This window comes from Equus asinus, chromosome 7 (genome assembly GCF_041296235.1).
Source record: "Equus asinus isolate D_3611 breed Donkey chromosome 7, EquAss-T2T_v2, whole genome shotgun sequence".
In the NCBI taxonomy this organism is placed as follows: Eukaryota; Metazoa; Chordata; class Mammalia; order Perissodactyla; family Equidae; genus Equus; species Equus asinus.
This window is the reverse complement of record NC_091796.1, coordinates 80423436-80447677: the sequence shown is the minus strand read 5'-3', so window position 1 is coordinate 80447677 and position 24242 is coordinate 80423436. Positions and strand designations below refer to the sequence as shown.

Below are 24242 nucleotides of genomic sequence, written 5' to 3'. Positions count from 1 at the left end.
ATAGCTGATTCACTGCTTTCCTTCCTATTTTTGATTACTTTCGTAATCTTAAGAGGCAAAACTGTGTTACCGAGATTTGTGACAACCAAATCGAAAGTGATGAAGTGTTAGATTGGATCCGGGTTCGGTTAAATTCTGTGGAGGATGTTCACTCAGCAGCTGGCCTGTGTTCTGTTAGTACGACAACCGACAACAACAAAATCTTTCTCCATTTTAAGGTGAGAAGGAATACTGGACTGCTTGTGTTTATAGCAGTTATTGAAAGAAAGGAACGTCTGTTAGCTCTCTGGTTCTTTTAAACTTCAGTTTGGTATCATTTATTTTGAAATATTTTTTAACAACAACAACTACCACACACTCTGTACAACACTACTGCCAGCTTCCACTTCGCTCTGCAACAATCTGTCACTTCTGAGTTTCCACACTGTACTGTCTCGCTGACTACATTTTCGTAACAGGCACTGTGCTTTCAGATCTTAAAAGAAACTCTGTGTATGATGCACAGAAATGCAATTGTTATTTATGTTTCCTGCTATCTCCTGACGAACACGTTGAGAAAAAAAACATTTTTCTGAGATCCCAGTGACATTTATTTTGATTTTTCTCCAAGTTCGTACCCCAAACCTCCTGTGAAATCTGAAACGAAACATCAGTACTTCCCTGCTTTGTACGCCGGCCTCTTGAGCTGAAACTTCGCCCCCTCATACGTGTTCTCTGCAACCCTGCCCACTCATCTAATCACCGTGATTTCAACTCGTTCTCTTCAGATTTCATGAAAACCTCAATCCCCGTGGGTGAAAAGCAAATGATTAATTCACAAAGCCATCCAGCTGGCTGTTACCCTAGAATTTGCGTCTCTTCATTTGTTTTCAGCTCATTTGCTATTCCTTACTTCCACAAAGTACACAGCTTCCTGCTGCTGTGACAGGTGCAACATTAAATTTTGGTTTAAGACTTTACAAACTTGCCACTTAGGCTTCTGGGGGAAATGAAACAAGGCCGAGAAAACACAAATAATACAAGGATCTCTTACCTGCTGCTTGTTGTTGGGTGTGTAGGGCAGCATGGTAGAAACGTGGAACATGATCTCATAGTCTTTGTACGTTGTGTACAGCGAGTGGGTCCCGGTGGAGTCAGCTACGGTAAAAATACATAGATAACAGTGGAACGACTATAAGAATAGGAAAAACACTTCATTTACGAGAAATATCTCAAAAAACAGAAAAGGAGGGAAATAGTTTAGGATGAGAAGATGCTAGACAAGATCTAGTACAAGTCATTTTTTGTACCTGATCCCCTCTGACAGTCTAGCGAAGCTCATGATCCCTTCCCAGAACGACATGTGTAAGTGCATAAAATATAGAAGATTTTACTAGAAATCAATTATATTGAAAAATACAGTACCAAAATAATTTAAAAATGAGGTAACAGCATAAAAGTCACATACATTTTAGCAGTTGGTCTAACAACTACTATAATTTTGAAGCAGTGATGTACATAAGCACTATTTTGAGATATCTCCGACAAGAACCAATATGAGATGAAAATACTTGTGCTTTCTATTGGCAATAAAATCAGAGGTAGAGCTTATCACACGATAGTCTGTTGTCTACATTCATAATTGAAGGAAATGCTAAAGTTCAATTAGGGGCCAGTGGAAATAAATGTAAAATATGTTCCATTCAAGTTCATAGACCCCTGAATTCTGTCCACAGACAATAAGTTAAGAACACCTTTTCCAATACTTCTGACTCAAGCAACAGAACTCTTTTGTCCTTCACAAATAGATGGAAATTTAACAAGACTGTAACACTGAATAACAAAGGTATTAGAGCAACGTCCAACAATTTTTTAAGACTGAGTGTGTTCCGTTCTCCCCTTCCTTAAGGAAAAACAACCACCCCTCAATCATTAACAAATCAGTGTGCCCATAAATACCTGGAAACCAGAGAAGAGACTTATTAACTGCCCAAGTGAAAGGGAGGATCTCTAGACTTGAAGGACCTGGACTTAGAGGATGCTAAAGGGACAGAAGTGCATTCATTCTGGGTGAACTCAAGCCTCCATCAACCGGAATGTTGAGGAGCAAAACACTTTAGAGAATGAGGCTGCAAGAATGCAGCCTCTGGCTATACCAAAAGGCAGTAGTTCTCAAAATTCAGTGTGTAGGGAGCCACCTGGAGAGCTGGTTTAACAAGTGGATTCCCATGCCCCACTCCCAGAAATACTGCTCAGTGGGTGTGGGGGACGGCAGAGGAATCTCATTTAACAAACACTCCCAGATGACTGCAATGCAGCAGCTCCACTGCCCTCAGGCACAGCTCCAAGAATAGACCACACGATGGCTTGTAGACAGACTCGTAAAGATGTTCTAGAGCAGAGTTTCAACCTTGAGCTTCTTGGAGGATCTTAATTTTGAAGCCGACATAAAATGCAAAGGGTAAAGGTAAATGCAAGCTAAAGGGAGAATAAAGCAAATGCTACTTTTCAGTAACTGCAAAAATAGGTATCAACATACAGCTCCCCAAGAAAAATATCTCCTAAATGTTAATGACCGCCACCACAAAAAACTACAAATTACTGCAATAATGGAACTATTGAATAAGACAGGCCTTGAGTACGAAGAACTTATCTATTGGTAAGGACCCTTGCTATAAATAACCCTAGAACTGATTAGCATATTTTAAAACTTAAAGTGAATGTGTCAGCTTTGACGTGTACTTACATGTTTCAAGTCAATTTTAAGCAAAATTAATGAACCAGAAAAAAGATTATCATCCAGTATTCATTTATTACATTTTGCTTTATTTGTTTGTCTAATTCTAAAAGGATTACCGCCAGAGAGGAAAATTGAAGTGAGGCACCCTGAAGAGAATTTGTGTTTCTACTTCTAGTCCCTTCTTTCCTCTGCAATGATTCACTTCACATAATGTATGCTGCCTGACCAGCCTTTTTCTGGGAATCTTTGGAAACTCCAGTTTTGATGACAATTTTAAATAGTTTCAAAGTTTTTAGAGATGAAACTAGAGCCAAAACAATGAAACTTTCATTTCTGAGACAAAAGGAATTCCAAAATCCTGGAGTTATTAGGCACATAATAGAATTGCTCAACTTTACCAGAGAGAATGGAAAATAAATGTTTGCTATATTCTCTAAAGAAAAAAGCATTCAATGTTGTTATTATTATACTTTTAGTGACCGTGAAACCCTGAAATCAGGAAAGATTTGATAGAATGACAATCAAGAAAACGCCAATTAGAAAAAATGATAAAATTCCTTTTCTCTCTGGTTGAAGAGAATATATATTGAGTAATTTCTAAAGAGAAAATATGCTTGTAGAAGAGGGATGGAAAGAAGATAATGCTACTTCATATCTGTATGGAGCTTTAAAGTTAAAAAGCAAATTCAGGCATCTTATGGGTCATCTTGATAATAACATGATTTGCCTCCAAATGGTACTACTAGTGAGTGGCATACATTCACTAATACGGTCAGTATTCTACTACACTAAGTCATAGAAAGTAAAATTTCTAATACTAGATGATAAGACGACACCAAATAATTGAGGGATGATAAGAATATTCTTCGCAACTGCTTTGCAAGGTATAGATAAGTGATAATACCATACACTAGGCATTTCTATTTGAAGATGGTATGAACAGGTTAATAGGCTTGTAGAAGCATTTTCAAATACAGTCAATGTCATATTCATCCTTGACTTCTCTTTTGGCTTAATGCTTTTGCTTGTAGGTAGTCTAAAACATGGATGATACAGGTATATGTATAAGAATCTGAATCAGGAAAAACCAATTACACTTTTATAGAAGCATTTCTGGGTCACTAGCAGATATGTTTGAGTAAAGAAAAGCTAGATGAAGGAAAACAAGCTTATGCAATTGGATTTTGGAAAGGTTTTAGTTTTAAATATTTATGAACACAAGGAGAAAAGCAATCTCATTAACTAAATGAATATAGACTAATAAAGTCAATAGAATGAAGAAAGCTTAAGCTCAGTTTATTAACATCCTCACTACTATAGAATACATCAAATGCAAGATGAAATCAGAGACAGGCTGTGGGTCTGATTCTTATCCATAGTTTGAAATACTCTAATAGTCAGCAGGATGCTAGGGCCCATCCATTTAAGATCTCCAGATCTCCCATCTATACAACCTTGCCTCAGGGTCTTGGGATGCAGAAGTCAATGCTCAGAAGCACAGCCAGGGACAAGTACTGACATCTGGGACATGGGCATGTATTCGAGATGAGGCACACTTCTGCTTTTGTGGAACTATTTCACTTACTCACGAATCAATTATTTGGGGAAGTCAAGAATTCCACCTGCTCTGGCATCCACCATATTTACTGATATTTTTTCAATGTACCTTTAGCTATGGTCAGGAGGGGAGTTACTTTACTTCAATGGGGATGAGATCAAGAAGAGTTTGTAGTACTACCCTTTGCCATGACAGGAAAATTCACACTGTGTCAGTTCAAGGAATCTGAGTGTGCATGTGAATGTACCCAGACTCGAAGCTTCTCAAAATTGCTAACATATTGAGAGAAAAGGACAAGAGATGGTATGGGGCTGGTAATTAAGAATCAGCCAGTACTATTTTCTACTTGCTGCTCACTTTGCAAAATACTGCAATTTCCTGGATTCCTAACTTGGAAGTAAGAAGAGCTGAATTCAAATTTCAGAAGCATCATTTGCTAAATGACCACAAACAAGTCACTTCACTTCTCTCCCCCTCAATATTCTCACTGTGGTGAGGATTAAGTGAAATAATGTACATGAAAGTGCTAGCTCATGAAAGATGTTCAAGAAATGTATTTTTTTTAAGTTTAGGATTTTGGGTGGGCCCTGTGGCCAAGTGGTTAAAGTTCTGCCCACTCTGCTTTGGCGGCCTGGGTTCACAGGTTTGGATCCCAGGCACAGACCTACTCCACTCATCAGCCATGCTGTGGAGGTATCCTACATACAAAATAGAGGAAGACTGGCACAGATGTTAGCTCAGGGCTAATCTTCCTCAAGCAAAAAAAGGGTAGGTTGGTAACAGGTAGTAGCTCAGTGCGGATCTTCCTCACCAAAAACGAATAAAAAAAAATTTAGAATTTTGTGCTGTTGAGGTAAAAGTGTAGTTTCCTTAAATGGGGGCTTTTACATATTTTAATGTCTTTGCCAATTACATCTCAGGAATACTCAAAGGAAAAACTTTACACTATAACACAGTTCAAAGTTAATTTTTCTTCATTATCGGTCTCTAGAACTCCAAATAGCCCTTTGCATGTGCAAAGTATTTAAACAATTCTAGTTTTATCCCCTTCCCTATCAAAGTTTAAATATTCCAAATAAAGAAGGATTTATTTTGCTTATGAAAAGTCTTACATCTCTTCTAAGACCCTGAACCTCAACGGTCTTTACAACGCCCCTGAAAAATGATGGAAGCAAGTAGCAAGTCAATGAAGGCACGGCTCTGAAGGATCCTTTACAAAGGGCTTCTAGGTCTCCTCCTCTGTCTGACCTGACAAACAAGCTTCAGTGAAGAAATAACTTCCTAAAGAATAATCCAAATCAACAGCTTGAAGTGAGGGTAGCCTCCAGCTTTCAAATAACAAAGTGCTTGATGGGAAGTTTACTTTTGGATTTACTGAAGTGTGACAGGTGAAGTGTGATGGGGGGGTAATTATCTGGAGGTTATGTCATCCAAACAAGGAAACAAAAAAAGGAGAAAAAAATTCACTGCTGAAAATGCCTTCATTGGAGAATGGTTCCAAACCCTGACACATCTATTGCTTGTTTACTTCAAGTCCTTATTTCTGAGATGGGAAAACGGACTTAGTACAGAGAATTGGGAAAAAGAAGAAATGGTTCAAGAGTTCCATCAATCCTTCCTTCCCTGAGCCTCTCCCTCCTTTTACTCAAATCTGAATATAATTATACTAACAAGCAGACCTGTCTCATGAGATGGCTTCTGTATTTTTAGCCCAAAAACTGAGCAAAGAGAAGACATAACCTCAAGGAAGGGCTCTGTGATTTGCTGTGCTTAATTCTACATTTATGCTTTCTCTGAATACGTCATTAACCATGCCACTAGGATCTGTTCTACTTCCTTAATGCTAACTAGCTGTCTGACCTTGGGCATGTTAGTTAATCTAGAGAAGCCAATTCTGTAAAGTGGGGATAATGGCATCTAGCAAGGTTTGTGGGGATCACATGAGATGGCATATACAGAAAGTAACTGGAACTTTTGCTTCTGACCATGACAATACTCAGTACAGGACTTTCAAAAATTGACAAAATATCTGAAAAAACTTTTCTCAGACATTTAAAAATAGGCAGCACTGGACAGTAATCCCCGAGGAAAAAAAAAATCAGAAGGTGAGGCCTACGATCCCACTGGGTTTTCTACCTGGAGGCATTTTTGGAACAATGGCACAGAGCAGAGCTTTGAAGAGGGAAGCCAAAACATACTGGAGTTCAGAAAGCCTGAGGCAGCTGATATTTGCTGCGTAGAGTACCAAAGAGAGAAAAATCTACACAATGAAAGAAGTTGAGAAATCTGCATGGGGTCTCCTCGAGTTTTGGATTGAATATTAAGCTGTACACACACAGAGTGAGATTCCAAAAGCCAGGCAAAGAAAAACTACTAGGCTAATGTACAGCATGCTGACTACAATTAATAATACTATATTGCATATTTGAAAGTTGCTAAGGGAGTAGATCTTAAAAGTTCTCATCACAAGAAGAAAAAAAATTTTTGTAACCACGTATGGTGATGGATATTAACTAGGCTCACTGTGGTGATCATTTTGCAATATAGACAAATGTGTAATCATTACATTGTATACCTGAAACTTATATAATGTTATACATCAATTATACATCAAGAAAGAAAGAACAAAAGAATGAATGAACAAAAGATTATTAGGGAAAGAACAACTACCAGCAAATTGTAAGCCAAACAATTCTCACAGTTCACACAGGGTTGGAAGATATTCAAGTTCTGACCAGCTATAGTAGAGATGCCTCATTGAATATGCAGGTATTCAGGTGCAAGAAAAGTGATGTCTTAGGAGTAGGGCTAAATTCGCCAGAGAGTAAAGGCTACACTACAGATGCTTTAACAAAGTTTAAGAACAAGATTCATAAAGATCAAGCTGTTCAGTAAGTAACTTAACTGGCTGCCCAAATGAAACTCAGTACTCTTTAAAGAAGACAAAATCCAGACACTCAACAATGAAACACAGACAATGTCTACTATCCAATCAAAAATAACCAGACACGCGAAGCAGTAAAATATAACTCAAAAGCAAGAGAAAAATCTCTTAAAAGGAAACCCCAAAGGACAGGGCTGATGGAATTAGCACACAAAGAATTTAAAACTGCCATTATAAATATGTTCAAGGATTTAAAGGATAACATGATCCTAATGAAGAGAAAATGGAAAACATAAAAAAGGAGAACCAAATGCAACTTCTGGCCCTGAAAATTATAATATCTGAAATGAAAATTTCATTGTATTAGATTGACAGCAGATGAAGACACTATGGAAGGAAAGAACAACACAGTGAACTTGAAGACATACTAATAGGAACTATCCAAATGGAAACATAGAGAAAAAAAGGTTAAAAGTTAAATCACAGTCTCATTAACTTGTATACTAGTAACTGATGTAGCATATTTGTCATTGGACACTCAGGAGGAAATGGGGGGGCAGGAAAAAATAAAGACATAAAGATTGGCAAATAATAATTTGATGAAAACTACAAATCCACAGATCCAAGTGACATCCACATTGTCACATGTAGAGGGAATGATCCTTTAGGAACACTTGTTCTGGAAAGAATTTTCTCTTTTTAAAGATTATACTAAAAGAAAAAGTTTCCTGATACAAAATAAAGTTAGATAAAATTTATTTTGGTGAGATTATCTCACAGCACACAGAGCCAAGTCTCATATCTGGGTGCGCCATGGCCACACCATGCTGAAATGTGCAGAGGCTGGTGGTCCCTATTTCTGTGGTCTGTTATTGTTTAATACGTATTTAAATGATGAGGCTAATGGTCCCCTCTAGTTTTTGACCCTATTAGCCTGGAGTAAGAGAGTTAAATAAGCATCTTGCCTTCTTCAGGGCTTTAGAATGGAAATACTTTCCTTCTTTTTACTTTAGGAAACCTGACACTCTGAAAGGGGAGAAAAGGAGACGGAACTCTTCTGCTCAGGAGCTATGCCTTGACAGGTTACAAAGAGTCCTAAAGGAGAGTAGTTCAGTGAAAAGAAATCCTTTCCTGCTGAATGTATTACATAATTGTAAAACTGTGCTGTAAGAGGCAGTTTGCTAATCCAGGCTCACCCCCCTCTGGCCTTTGCAGTTATTGGGATATTGGGGCAAAATATGCACAGAGAGCCTATTCTGCTTATTCCACTGCCTTACTCGATGCCACACTGCCTGAGTATGGCCTTGCTATACATTTCTCACATTGCCCTTCATCATCAAGAGGTGGCTGGGAATGTGTAAATACACAAATAATACATAATCTTATCAACTCCCAATCTGGCCGTGAATTTACAGAATCAGGGTGCTTATTACATTCTCTTCCCAGACCCTTTCAATAGCTCTTTGTGGTGATGATAATTTATATGATACAACAAATTAGGACAACATGAATGAACTGTACATGGTAAATATCAGAATACCTGGATAAAAAGAGTTTAAGGGCTTAATGAGATTTAACATTTTATGCAGTTGCAAGCAGAGTATGGAACATTAAAATAATATTTAAGAGTCTAGGCTATTTATGGGTTTTAATAGTCTCTCTTGCATGTCGTTTCCAAGTTGGCAACAGCAAAACCATAGCAACAGGAAATTCTTCCCTACAGTGGAGTTTATGAATGCTTTTCTGTTTTCATGACTCAACTCCTTATTTAATTTCCTGTACAGAAAATCAGAGAGATTACTATAGACTGCAATACAGATGTGCTAATCCAAAGACCTCTCAAAGAGAAACAGGTCATAGGTGTCCATGGATGGATTTTGAGATAAAATTTAAAATTGCCTCCACACGGACACACAGCAGAAGTCAACACACTCTAACCAAGATAGATACTTGAGAACTTACCTATTTGACTAATGACTTGGGGAACGGCAGTGGACAACCTGGTATGCTCATGAGCTGTAGCTAAACAGATTGCTTCATATGCTTTTCATCAACACATTTTAGGTGCCAAACTAATACCAAAGCTAGCAAGCTTATTTTCTTAGAGATTAAATTAGACTATGGACAATAATAATAGAAAATAAACCAACAAAAAACCTCCTAAAGATGAAAAGAATACAAAAATGAATAAGAAAACCATACAAAGGCTGACTACGTAGACAAGCATGGAGATTATGAAATGAATTAATGAAAGTCAAAAATTCTAGGGCTTACGAGCAGATGGTTTTAAGATTTTGGAGTTTTTAATCACTCTAACATTCAGCTAAATGTAGTGAAATTTATGCAACACTACCCAGGAGCAATTCTGCATGATCCGTATCCATTGCTCAACTCCATCCACACCTCTGTTAATACCATTTTTTTTTTTTTTACAGTCCAATCCTAGCTACTCTAATCACGGTCTTCAATTATTCCGGTGCCACACCCTCCTTCTCTGGCTTCCTCTCCGCCATCACAAGCAGTTTTCTGCAGTAAATGGCAAGGCTGTTTCACACGCAATTTAGCCAATGAAAATCAACACAGCAGGAGGCAAATACGCCTAGTAGGAGGGTATAAGTATTTCTTACTTTTGGTGTCAAGCTGTGCACGATACTTCTCAAACCCTTTGAGTCGAACACGTTCTCCTAGCAGCTGAAGGAACTCCTCAAAGGCTGGGCCCGCGGATTCGTTGTTGTACATCTCTTCTTCGGTGCTCTGTCCAGCCTTGCAGTACATGATGCCGACTTTCTGCTGATAGTTCAGCTGTGAAGGCAGGCAGTACAATGCACATAAATACAGGCAGATCCACTTTGCCCCTCCTCATTGTCAATAACTCCTGGAGGGCACACGCCCATCAAAGAGCTAACACCTCTCTTCTCTTGAAAGCCTTCTGTTTTAATTCTTCTATCTCTAATCCAAAAAATAAAGTAGAGCAAGCATCTATAATTATCATCTTCATGAATTAGGAGAAAAGGTCAGAAAAATAAGTTAAAATTTCCTGTATGTGAAGATCATGCATCATTAGAACAGATGCTTATACTTTAGGGAATTTCTGTTAACGGATTATGAAAGTGTAAAATGAGGCTATAAAAAAAGCACCTGACAACAAAAAGCCAATTCCTTTTCAGTGAGCTCCCTCTTTTAAAAACAGAGGCCTTTACAAATTTAAAAGCAGAAGTCCACCTTACAAGATACTTTAAAATACATTGTTTTGCACTAAAAAGCCCAGTGAATTTCTTGCAATTTTCTGTTGTTGTTAAACTGGAAAAGACATCTCCCAATGCCATTTTTCTACTATATTAAATTACCAACCTTGGGTCTATCTTGTTAGAGCACTAGCATCATCAACCATGCACTTTTTAAATATTTTTCTAAAAGATGAGTGCCTAGATAGAAATGTTAAAAGGGGCTTCATAATGGCAACTCAGCTAGTGGCAAATAGCCGTTCTTCAAATATAGTTAAAACGAAGCTTTCAAGAGATTTAAATATGATATAACTTTATCAAAACATCTATTGATCACTAAAAAGTCTAGTCATTCTACAAACAAATTTTAAGGTGGTATTAGTCATTTAACAAGAAATGAGTTTTCAATGTAAAAATGTAGACTTTTAATTCTCCACTGAAATCAGGGCAATCCCTTCCACTTAGGCCTATTTCCAGAGTGGAACTGCAACCACTGCATCAGTAAATTTTTATCTCATGAAAGGAAAGGGAGAAGGGAAGAGGCAAAACGCTAACAGCTCACATTTATTGAATACTCAGTATATGCCAATCACTGTGTTTAGTATTTAACATACATTAGCTTATCCTCACAACAGCCTCATAAAGCATTTATTACCCCTGTTTGACAGATAAGCAAAGAGAAGGTACATGAAGGGAAGAGAAAGTAACTAGCCCATTAGAGAGACGTAAGACCACAACTTCTCAGTCCTGTGATTCGGCTGTATTAAATATTACCAGAACTCCACCAGGCTCATCTTGCTCTATTTCTATCACTGCAACATATGTCCACAGCTCCTTATTTGCAATTCTGAAGTTGAAAGGTAAAAACCATATTTAAGCAAACACATTTGGCAGCAAAACTTGATATGGGCTGACATTAATACTTTTAATTTATTCCTCTCTGTGTGAATATTCATATTTTTTCCTGTGGAAATATTAATGTGCTTGATGGTGGGGTGCTGCCCCAGATTCCATTGGAAATATTCCTATGAGGTGCATGCATTTAATTACCCTTCTAAAATCTGGAAATTTCTGAATTCTGAACCATATACAGCCCCTATCGTTTTACACAAGGAACTGTGAACCTGAACTGCTCTTTTCGACTTCCCAAACCAAATGGTTCAGAATAGTGACAACACAGCAAATGGCACCGGGGAAAAACTTGTGCTTGTGTTCCTGCCTCCAACATTGTCTAGCTGACAAGGAAGCTCGACAGCCTTGACCTGAGCCACAGACAGGAGAGCCCCCTAGGAGTTCTGTAATTGCAGAGGTGACCCTGCCTTACTCTGCCTGCTCCAGTGAGTGGAAGGTAGAGTTCCGAGTCTCAGACTTGCAAGTAACTGGATATACTGATATCTGACTAGTTTTTAAATAGCATCCCACCTCACATTAGTGCTACTTCACTGTAATTGTTAACAGAAACGCATTTAGGACCTTGTTCATTTTTGTATACCACATGTAGGAAAAACAAACGAAACCAGAGAAAAACCTACTGCACACTACTGACATTTCACTCTCTTCTCAGCTGGCCTGCTTCTGATGTGGCTAATGCTTGGAGGGAAACTCCCACAGGTAGAGATTTCCTCTTGGCTTTAGAATTAAGCTGAGTACCTACCCGATTAGATCTCAAGAAATAAAAAAGTAGTGGTAGGCTCTCCTTCTGTAACAAAAGAAGTCCTTAATACAGCAGATCCTTACTCTCTTCCTGCAGGGAAAGCTATCAAAGAGATGAAGCAATCTGGAGAAAGGAAGGGGCTTGGAGTTATTTGCTGTTTGGCTCTGTGCCTCCCAGATCAGGCTTCTCATGCAACCACGTAAAACAAAAGTCACCCTGTTCAACAGAAAGCATTGCAGTGACACTGGACTTTCGGCTGGCTTTGTAAAACTTCTTAGATAAACGCCTAAGATTCCACTGTGCAACATTCAAAAGGATTCATTTATTTAAAAAAAGAGTTCACTGGGGAGAGAAGATAAGTAAGGAAACTTCCCCAAAGCCACTGGAGAAGCGGAATCCAAGGACAATGAGACAATGGGCTGCCTTCTTTTGACGGATTTCTCATACTCTAGTGAACTCCACCTGCAGATAGGAGAGCTGGTTTTTGCTGGTTGTGAAAGGAAGGCTCCTTTAAGAGGATTAGGAAATTTGTTAGAATGTCAAATTTCTTCTGGTTTGAACTGTGCCAAATGTCACTGCTGCTCTGTGCTCTAAGGTGACAATACGACTGTATTCTCGGTTTCTACTGCAATCAAATCAAGGTAGACGGCATTCTCTGAACTCAGGCTAGAATCCTTACTTAGCAAGCATGTTCCCTGCCAGAATGTGTGAAGTTGTTAAGGGGGAGTTATGTAAATGTAGTAAGGAACATTTCAAGATAAAGAGCAAATGTAAATGGAGTTAGAGCTATGGTTTGGGGGTTTGACTCCTTACGAGGTTATATAAAGCAGCGTTTTTTTTTTTGAGACACACAGAAACATGCCTGTATGGATTTACATATATGATATACATGTATAATATATAATACTTCAATGTAATGCTCAAAACAGAGTTATGATGATACCAGAAGCCATCTTAGGAATAGGTTGGGTTTGTCGACAGTGTTAGAAAAGAAACAATAGGCCCAAACTGGAGGCATTTGTGCTAAGTCCCATGTCAGCAAACCAAGACACCTAACCTAATGTAGTCTCAGTCCCTCCAGGGAATGTGAGCTTTCACTAGTCAATCTAGAATTACCTGATCAGCACCAGTGAGGTAATCTGCCTGACAGACGCTCCCACATCCTTCCCCTACAGGAAGGTGACCTTGCCTGAAACAATTCCCTGAACTTCCTTTTTCTGCCCCCTTGTGCCTATAAAAACTTCCGATTTGCACAGCTCCTCAAAGTTCCTTTCTATTTGCCAGACGGGATGCTGCTCCATTCACGAATCACTGAATAAAGCCAATTAGATCTTCACATTTACTCAGCTGAATTTTTTTTTTTTTAACAACAGCCTAGGATTTTCCTTTGGATAATCTCAGAGTCATGCTGTACAACTCCATGCTTGCCTATCAACTGTTCATATGGAGCATCAATGGAAGAGTTTGGAGACTCAACAAATGTTTGCATTATAAAAGTGATGATGGTCAGTCCAACAGGACAAAGGTTATATTTGAGATGAAACTCTTGAATCTCAATAAAACAAAGCGTCTTTTAACACCCACCAAAAGTGACTTGGACTCCCACAGCTAGGAACCAACAGTATATAAAATTGCCCTTCCTCTGCTAAGTAGGAACTACAATGCAGAATCAAAGAGACAGGTATTGCAATCTGGCTTACAGAGCCTGAGTTTCCCGAATGATGGATATCGAAGTCAAAGCCCTCTACCAACAGAAAGAGATCTGAATAACCAACTTCCCAGAGACCTGTTAAGAAGTTTTGCATTTTCACCTCTTCTTCCCTGCTGTCACAGCCAGAGGAAGAGCACGGGGCAGCAAAGACCATGAGAATAACCCAATTCTTACACTCTTACAAAACCTTTTAAATTGTCTGACTTAATCCAGAAATTTTTAAGAGTTGCCATGGGGTATTTCACTGTATAGCACTTCTCAAAGTGTGGGCCGGGAAGGGTGCTTGAGCTTTGTTCTAGGACATACTTATTCGGACATAGTTTGATCCTTTCAGTTCTTAGTTTTCAACTCTGTTAGGTCATATGAGAGCAGCGTTTAATTTGAGGATAATTTCTCCCCACTATTGAGGCGAGGCCAGTCTGAGACTCTACCCAATGCCATGTGAACTATGAAGTTTTCCTGTCTGCTTATTGGGAGCAGAAACTATTCCTAGTCATGCGAGAGGACTGAGGATTTGCCTCCCTAAACCCTTAGGGTGATTCTTACCTTGTCTTCAAGTAATTTCCGCAAACGTATGTACTTATTAGTACTCAGCTCTTCGAATCCTAGCCTCCTTGGCCCCCCTGGACTCTCATCTCAGTCTCAACTCATGGAGACTCCTGGGCTTCAACTGGTTTGCCCCTCCCCACTGCAGCCTGGAAACTCTCCAGGCAGAAAGCTGGCGTGATCTCATAGTTCACTTCATCTGTTTCCCACCTCCCAGAGATCACTGCCCTTTGTTGACTAATGTCTAAGGTCATAAAAATCATTGTTTCATTGTTTTGCCTAGTTTTTAAAAGTTGTTTCAGATGGGAAGATAAATCCAGTGAAGCAGAAATCTGCCTTCAGACTTTATCAGTATATAATTTCTTTACAGGAAAATGCATTCATTTGAGGCATATAATTTAATGAGTTCTAATAAATCTCCACCACAATCGAAACAGAACATGTCCATCACCCCCAAAGTTTCCCACTTCCCATTTGTAGTCCATTCCTGCATCAACTAACAGCCTCTGACAATCACCGTTCTATCTTTTTCCACTATCAATTAGTTTTGCCTACATTTTTGAAGAACATTTTTTGTTGGGTAAAATTCATTGTGAGAGTTATTCTTTTTCAGCTCTCTAGAAATATCTCCAGGCTTCTACTTTTCTTTATGGTTTATAGCCCAGCAAATGGTTAATTTTAATAGCCAATTGTCTTACTGGTCTTCTTTGAAGGCATTTTTCCCCCTCTGGTTGTTTTTAAGATTTTTCTTTTTCTTTTATTTGCAGCAATTTTTATTATGATGGGCCTATGCCTGATTTTCTTTGTATTTATCTTGCTTAGGGCAGGCAGAGCTCCTTGAATCTGTCTTAATTCATATCTTTCATCAGTTTGGGAAATTTACCAGTATTTCTTCAAATATTGGCTCTGTCCTCCAAATAATGCTTTAACTCTTGTTCTCTTCCTGGAATTCCATTACATATATGTATTTCACTGTGGCTCATACGCCTTTTGGGCACTTCTCTGTATCTCTCATGTTTTCTTGTCTCCATTCTTCAGTTAAAACTTTTCTGGTAACATCATCAATTTATCAATTTTCTCTTCTTCTACGTCTAATATGATCTTAAACCCATCTACTGAGATTTTAACTTTTGTTTTTTTTTCAGTTCTAGAATTTCAATTTGATTTACCGATTTGAGTTCCCCAGTGAGCCTTGAACTCCAGCTTTTATTTCTGTAGCCCTCATGAACTCAGCAAACACTCTGATCTGTCACCTAACTTTTTATCTGCAGCTGTATGTTAAGCTTAAGCCCCAAGCCTCTTACAAATCAGCAAATGTCCAAAGAAAAAAGCACTGAAGGATGTTTTTAATTTTGATGAAGTCCATTTTCTCAATTATTTCTTTTCTGGAGCAAGTTTTTGATGTTATGTCTAAGAACTCTTCACCAAGCCCTAGATCCCAAAGATCTTCTCCTGTGTTTCTGCCAAAATTTTTATGATTTTACATTTCAATCTATGATCCATTTGAACAAATTTTTGTATAATGGGTGATGTTCAGGTCAAGTTCATTCTTCTGTCTATAGATGTCTAATTGTCCCAGCATCTTTGTTTGAAAAGTCTATCCTTCCTCCAATGAATTGTTTTTACACTTTTGTCAAAACTCTGTTGGATATAGGTGTGTGGGGCTATTTCTGGTTCCTCTAATCTGTCCCAATGATACATGTGTCTATCTGTCCAATAAGAAGACAGAGTCTTGATTACTGTTGTTATAAGTCTTGAAATCAGGTAGAATGACTTCTCCCACTTTACTCTTTTTCAAAATTGTTTTAGCTATTTTAGTTCTTTGTCTTCCCATATAAATTTCAGAATAATCTTGTCTAAAATCACAAAAAACCTAGCTTGGATTTGGATACTAATTGTGTTAAACTGTATATCAATTAAGGGGAAATGGACATCATTAATATACTGAGTCTTTCAATCCACAAACATGGTGTGTCTCTCCATTTATTTAGGTCTTCTTTAACTTCTCTCATCAGTGGTTTATAGTTTTCAGCATACAAGTTCTATACCTGTTTTGTTAGATATATACCCAAGTATTTCATTTTTTATTGAGGGATTATAAATGGAACTGTATTTTATTTTCAGTTTCCACACGTTCATTAAAAGAAATCTAACTGCTGTTGAATCATACAGCCTTGCTGAACACAATCTCATAGTTCTGGGAAGTTTTTGTAGATTCCTTGGGATTTTATACGGATTATCATGTCATCTGAAATAGGGACAATTTTATTTTTTCCTTTCCTTTATCTACATGCTTTTTGTTTCCTTTTCTTGCCTCATTGTGCTGATTAGAGCTTCCAGTATCACAGTGAATAGCAATGGTGACAGTACATCCTTGCCTTGTTAACATCAAATCTTTTATCCTCAAGTATGATCTAAGCTGTAGGTTTTTGTAGATGTTTTCTTATCAAGTTGAGAAGTTCCTCTCTACTCCAGTTTTTATCATGAATGACCGCTGTGTCGTTCCTCAAATCCCAAAATCCCTAGCCAATTTGCTTCCTTCTCTCCACCTTGCAGATTCATTTTATGTTTTCTTTATATACAATATACAAGATTTTTAGCGGTACTTAGCAGGAAGAATAGGGAAAAAAATACACCTACTTCACATTTCCAGAAGCAAAATCCCAAAGCTATCTTTAAAAAATATTTTGTCCAGTGTTTCTGGTTATTCTCAGTGGGTGGGCTGGTCTGCAATACGCTACTCTGCCGTTACTGGATGTGAAGACCTTGATCGTTTTTTAAATTCTCATGATTCACATGGTAGCATTTACTTTGCTTTGTTCTTCATAAACATGAAAACTTTCTTAACTACCTCCTAACAATTTATTGCTATACTGTCTTCCAAAAACAATGACAAACAGACTGGAAACATTCAGTGTTGGGAGCAAAAAATGTAAGTTAGAAAATTTATCCTCGAAATTATTAACAAAAATCAAGTTGCTTTAAAAAATGACAAATGGATACTGGGTAGGAAAGTTATAAAAAAAAAATCTGACAGAGATGCTGTCAAAATTATTTACATGTATGTGCACACATATTCTAATCTAATTCTAATCTAATTCTAATCTAACATTTTTATCTTTGGCATAACATAAAGGAAATATTCTATACACACACAATATGCTGTGCAAAATTTCTCACAAAAATAAAAAGCTTCATATTGGATATTAAATTGATAATAAATGTACCTGTTTTGATTTGACATTAAGACGAATTTCAATTATATAGGAAAAGGTTCTTCATTGTAGCACTGTTTGTAATAGAAAAAGATTAGAACCAACCCAAATGCCCATCAATAAGGGAAACTGATAAAATAAACTATGGAACAGCAATATAATAGGGTATTATGCAGCAAGAAAAACAATGGGAAAGCTTTCTATGTATTGACATAGAAAGATCTCCAAAATATATTACTAAGTGAAAAAAGCCAATGTCTCTAGCATGCTATATTTTGATAAGAAAAGGGAGAAATAAAACTATATATACACGCTTGGCGATACTCTGTATACAGAAACATTGGAATACATAAGAAACTAATAAAAGTGGTAACTATGGGGGAGGAAAGAGGGAAGGAGATAGGCACAGGGTAGAAACGGGATCCCCTGATGCAAACATTATTACTTTGATTTTTGGACCGTTTGAAGCTATCAGCTAGTTAAGATGTCCCGTAGGAAAAAAATTAGTTTAAATTTTCATTTAAAGTGGAATTTAAAAATACAACCCACAGTTTAACATCAAGAAGACTGAAGTATCTGCAATCAGTTACTCTGTCCTTTTGGACTGTGAACCAAAGAATCCTCACTGCACGTCTCAGCCACGCTGAGCTCCACCCCTGCACACTGCCGTCCTCTACAGCCAAATGCTCCCAGATGCCCTCAGTCACGTTACTCACAGAACCTTCTCATCAGCAAGGACTCCAGCCAGTCATCCAACCCAGCCTCAGCCAGGCAAAGGAGCATGGATGAGCCAGCGCAGAGGAATCATTATTCATGAACAGACAAGACAAAGTGACCACTGCCATTGCCTTCTTTCCCTGACCTGAGGACTGTCATGTATAGTTCCTTCCTGATAATGTATACACAGATCCATGAGTTGTCTGGAACCAACTTGGTGACCACCTGAACTTTAAACACGCATTAGCTGATAGCATAATCTGAAAAAAGATTAAAATTTCAGATATAGGAATTGTTCTGCCAAAGCTTCATTCACAGAAAATGGGTTTTGGAAAAAACGTTTTCCCTATGGTTCATTCTTTAAATCTAGCTGCTTGAATCAAAGAAGAAAGTGGCTGGTCAACTCATTTATTCTCAATAAAATAATGCAATAGGGCAATGAATATAAGTCAGACTAGAATTTCATCCATATCCTTAACCAAAAGAACAGTGCTATCATTATCAAACATCGCTTCTTTCCTTACATCTATTCTTGCGATATATTTTGCAGACCTAATTAGATATGATCATTTTTTTCCTTTAACTTCCATAACTTCAAGGGCAAAATTTTGAAGAATAGAGAACCCAATAAATATTTTCATTTCTTTGCATTTTTAATGAGTATCTAGAAAAACAGTGAAGATAATCATTTAGGTAAAACCACTACCGTGTACATGAAACCTGCCATTTCTTAATGAAAACAGAACTACCAGTTCTCTCTACTGCAAACCGGCAATTGTACTTTAAAGATTTTTAAGCTCTACTCCAATTTTATTTGAGTTTAACAGGTTATACTTAAAATTGGGCACTCAAGCCTACAGCAATAAAGCTTGGAGCCATCTTTCCAGTCTCTTCTCCCACTCAAGAGGAGGGAAAAGGAGGACGGGGTATGCAGTGTACTGGGGAAGAAAGTGGGCTGTGGAATCTGAACGCTGGGAGTCAAGACCTGCCTCCACCAGATCTTAATCGAGACCCGGTCTTTCAGCCTCTTTGTCTGTAAAACAAAACAATAACAGCACCTACATCAAAGGATTCCGAAGGTTAACTAAAATAATCCACGTAAATCGCTTCGCATAGTCTGGCTTAGTCACTGCTCAATAACAAACGTCTGTTTCCATTACTCTCTTACATGTGCCTCACACTCCTGGCTCAGCTGGACTGCTTACTGCCCAATAACCACACACTGTGCTTTGTTCTCATTGTCCTGAGTCTAGATCACCATTCTGCTGCTTCTCCGCCCTGATGAAGTCCTCTTCCCTCCCAGGGCCCATCGCATCCTACTCCATCTCACTAGTCAGGACTTGGCCCCATTGGCTTGCACCTCCATTGCTCTTGGTCTGCATTCTCTTATCACACTCATTCTATTAAACCCGACTTCCATCACAGTAATTTAGGACCTTTTCTCCTTCATGGTAAGGACTGTGTCTTACTAGCCTATTTATTTTCTACTGTATTTAACAATCTGTAAACAGTGGTTACTTAACAAGCATTTACTGGATTTGAAATAGTTATGGTTACTTATGAAAGGAAATATACTACCTAGATTAGCAGCTCCCTCACAGGATGCAAATAAAGATTAAATGGGATGGTGCACGTAAATGGCTACTAACGAGTTACTATTGTATCATTACCAACCACAGCTAGTATCTCTCCAGTGTTCACCATGTGCCTGGCACTGTGCTAAGTGCTTCACACACGTGAGCTCTTTGAAACAGGACTTGGCATTATGACCTCTCATTCCCCTTGCACGAAGTAGAGGAGACAAAAGTGTCTTTAAAATGACTGATGAAGTAAACTGGCTCTGATATGGCAAATTTAAAAGTAACTGAATTAGCTGTATTATTAAAAAGTTGGCTTGACTAGATAATGCGATTCCTGATACTTTACTGCGTAGTGTTGAGGGTCAAAATAATTGGAGATATGCAAAAGTATATGAACACTTGAAAATCTTAAAAATGAAAGGTAGTATTATACAAATTTGTATTCAGTGTTCAGGCCTACTAAAGGAAACGGTACTGAGAACTTCTCAAAGTCTCAATCCACTCAGTGGCAACACAGGCCAGTAACTGGAAACTCCCGCGCAGCGCTGCTGTGAGGAGGAAACCAGACGATGCCAGGACAGTGCTTAGAACAGTGTGATAAGTTAACACATATATTTATCTAATTTGTTTTTTATCACAAGAGATGCTCTCAATTATCTAATAAATGAAGATCTAGGACCATGATGGATAAACTAAATCCAGACTTGATCCAAATTTTCTGAGTCACAAACTGTTCTAAATTCTTGACAGTATGAAATCATTGGTAGGTTAGTTACATCTTCTTATTGTCCTTTATATGATCACGGAAATGGACATCAATAAATAACAACAGGCCCAGCGAGGTCTCAGGAAGGAGAACGTGAAAGCTTGGAGAAGTCACAAAGCATATATTCATTTTCTAAAACGTCGGGAATTAAAATGCCTACTTCAGTTTCCACAAAATAACAGAATCTAGTCAAAGGAAAAACAAATTTTTATATTTTTGTGAAATGCTTCCTTTCATATTTTATAGATAAGATATTAATTTGTTCTTCTGTTCATTTCAGCTTTTAAAAGTGATAAAATGAGAAAACAAGCACCAAAGATCTACAAGGCAAAATGCCACAATGCAGGAAGCAAACAGTATTTCTTCTTCCAGGCATAATTATGTAAGCTGCTTAAAGCAGAAAAGATGTTAAAGGAATCATTTAAATCAAATTTAGAGGGAGATTTAAAAGTTCCTTTCTGTAAGTCCAGTTTTGTGGTGTCATACTATGAATCTCTTTAAATATAACGACATATAAAGCATGAAATTTTAAAAAATGATGACATGGATGGAAACTAAAAATGCTTTGCCATGATTCAAATGTGTAATCTCCTGCACTTATAAGCATTTCTTTTTTAAAATCTGTATTTGTAAAGGCACAAAAATAATCCAGTTTCTCAAAATGATTCCAAGGCAGTAACGAGATTTCCTCCCAAAAAAATGACTCCCCAGACTAAACGCCTAAGTATGTGTGTCATCTGTTTTCTATCTATAATCCTAGCTTTGAATGCTATGGAGATATAAATGAAGACAGAGGCCAAGGGGTGGGGGGTCCCCTTGCCCAGATATAGAGCTGCTCATACAGAATAGCAGATTTTAAATTTCTAGATTCTACTGTGTAGTAAAATTTCCAAAATAAAATCGGGTAGACTCACCTAGATTGTCAAATTTTAATTTTGCCAAGGAAAGGCATTAAAGAAAACAAACTAACACATTATCATTAATTATTTGTGAGGAAAAGGATATTTTAATATCCCCCAAGAATAAGCAGCCTATAATTTCAGAATAATGGACAGTTTTGTGAATTAAATAAATTTAGCTTTAGGTTAAACTCGCTGTAGTGTTCTTCTCTCTCCTGTGTTGATGGGCCCCTAAAGTGTACATCACAGATCAGCCCCATCTGTGGTGCAGCCTTTTGCAACCACTGAGAGAGGGCACAAAAGGTGCTAGAGATCCCATAAGATGTCTACAATTGGGGCACCCCTTTTTACGTAATATGGGTAAAACAAGGGGAAAATGGCAATAAAAATCTCCTTTATACAAAATAATCTGTTCTAATGTAGAATTCAGAATGTTCAGTATATGATTCTATTATCAATGTCTAAATGTTGTTATTCTCCTTGAAAAGAAGAGTAACTGAAAAGACCGAATCCATAAAGTTGAATCTAATCATCACTCTTCTATTCCTCTTCTGTTAGAATAAATGTTCAAAATATTTATGGAAAACAGCCTTCAAAAAGTTAAGTTTATGCATCAGTCATCTTCTGAAGCATTCAAAGGGCTCCATATTTACGTGCTATACACAAAGATACTCATAGCCTACTTGAAATATATGTATGGAATAGACATTGGCTGTATGACAAGTGAAATGAAGGGACAGAGAGAGCAATGATTAGAAAAGTTACATCCTACTATTGGTTCATAATATAGTCCTATTGGCTGAATTAAAAGAATATATCTGGAAATTGATTTTTCTGAATTCCTATTCATTATTAATAAGATTGAAAATTTTAATTAAGGACCTATCATCAAAATTTGTTCATAAAATGACATTTGTGGACCAATTTTACTTCTGGGGGAATTTCTTTTTAAATGCAACGGTAAAGCTACTGCCCCTCCCTACGCCAGGATGCGATATGCCTGAAATATTCAAAGAGTTAAAGTAAGAGCATATAACTGCAGCATCTAACAAAACCAGCCCATATGTTCAAATTATTCCAGGTAGAATGAGAACGCAACTCTCTAGTTAGATTTGCCAGATCACAGCTTTTCATTCTCTACCCTTCCGCTGCGTCTCTATGGATTACCCTATCACTCATCTGCATCTTGACCAAAGGGCCCCCACATGAAGGCACAGGAAGTATGGAGGTGAGAAAATCTTGAGCATTTTCATTTTGTTACTACTTAAGACTCAAATTTTTAAAATTTTGCATTTAGAAATCTTAGCTAAAACACATCTTTGGTGGTAATAATGCACTTCAAAAATTTAAGCTTTTAAGAACAGTGTGGTGTAGGGGCTTAATGGTACAGGCTTTGAACTTATTCACTGCGTGAACTTGGACTTACTACTTAATCTCTCTGTGCCTCCGATTCCTTGTCTCTAAAACAGGGGTGATAATGGCACCACTCTCATAGGGCTGGGAGATTAAATGGGATGACACATTAAAGCACTTAAAACAGAGCCTGGCAAATATGTCCATTAGGGTTAGCTGCTATTATTATCATTGTTATTGCTATTACTTATTCCTAGAGTACTTGAAAAATACACTGCATTTACAGAAGATTACCAAAAGAGTCAAACGTAGTTACAGTACCATATCTATCAATTCTGACAGAGACTTTTAGCAGATGAGAAATGTTCCGAGTTCAGAGAGTTAAGAGAAAAGAAAATAACTGCAGCCCAGTGGTGCAGCCATTAAGTTCGCACATTCCTCTTCAGGGGCCCGGGGTCCACTGGTTCGGATCCCAGGTGCGGACATGGCACCGCTTGGCAAGCCATGCTGTGGTAGGTGTCCCAAATATACAGTAGAGGAAGATGGGCATGGATGTTAGCTCTAGGGCCAGTCTTCCTCAGCAAAAAGAGGAGAATTGGCAGCAGATGTCAGCTCAGGGCTAATCTTCCTCACAAAAAAAAAAAGAAAAGAAAAGAAAAGAATTGCAAAGAGAACATCCTTCACAATAAATGTATTGGTTTTCCCTGTCAGAAAGGAAATATTGAGGTCCACATTCTAAAAGCCTATGGGAAACCTGAGCAGCAGGAATGTTCTCCTCTGGAGCCACACTTACCCCTTGTTCATCCAGCTTCATGAGTTGCTCTGTGACTTTGGGAGTGTTGAAGGCCAACCGCAGGCACTGGACATTGAGCTCAGGAATCACGTGCTCCAGCACTTCTTTCAGGGGCAGCCCTCTGGCCGTCGAGTGCTTTGCCGTTGAGGGAATGGCATCCTCCAGAACCGAACCTCTCAGTGTCATGAGCTGGAAGAGAGAGCCGTGCTCCGGTGAGGCCTCTCTGGGCGTGTGAGATGAGCAAACACAGCATAAGAGCTGCAGGCCTAGACTGAGGTCCCCTTTAGGGAGCTGGGAATGACTTTTGATCGGTTAAGCCAGTGAGGGAGAAGGAACCAGGGAAGTGATAGAGGATACTTTGTTTATGACAAATGAGGCCAACACTTTCAAGAAGACCCAGGCAAGTCCAGAGGGACTCATGATCAAGTCTTCTGAGGACATTTACTTCCATGCCAAGTACAGTACTTCCTGACAGAGCTCAGTACGGTCAAGGTCTCTCTATGGCTGTCAAATGCTGCTAACCACACTAACCAGGAAATTAAGAAGGAGATCTCTCAGAGAAATAACTGAACAATTAATGCTCAGAATTTAGATGTCATACCTTTTTGCATTATAAAAAGTAA

At 38.1% G+C, this 24242-nt stretch overlaps 1 protein-coding gene across 18 annotated transcripts in view; it reads right to left on the bottom strand.

The window, feature by feature from the left end:
* SIPA1L1 (signal induced proliferation associated 1 like 1) overlaps positions 1–24242 on the bottom strand; it is a 360159-nt gene that overhangs the window by 85373 nt on the left and 250544 nt on the right. For all 18 annotated transcript variants that reach the window (XM_070513910.1, XM_044773908.2, XM_070513913.1 and 15 more), the window contains 3 exons: positions 23620–23808; positions 9789–9963; positions 1034–1137 (listed from right to left, as the gene is read on the bottom strand). In XM_070513910.1, the coding sequence (XP_070370011.1) occupies positions 1034–1137; positions 9789–9963; positions 23620–23808 (468 nt within the window). The remainder of the gene's footprint in view (positions 1–1033; positions 1138–9788; positions 9964–23619; positions 23809–24242) is intronic.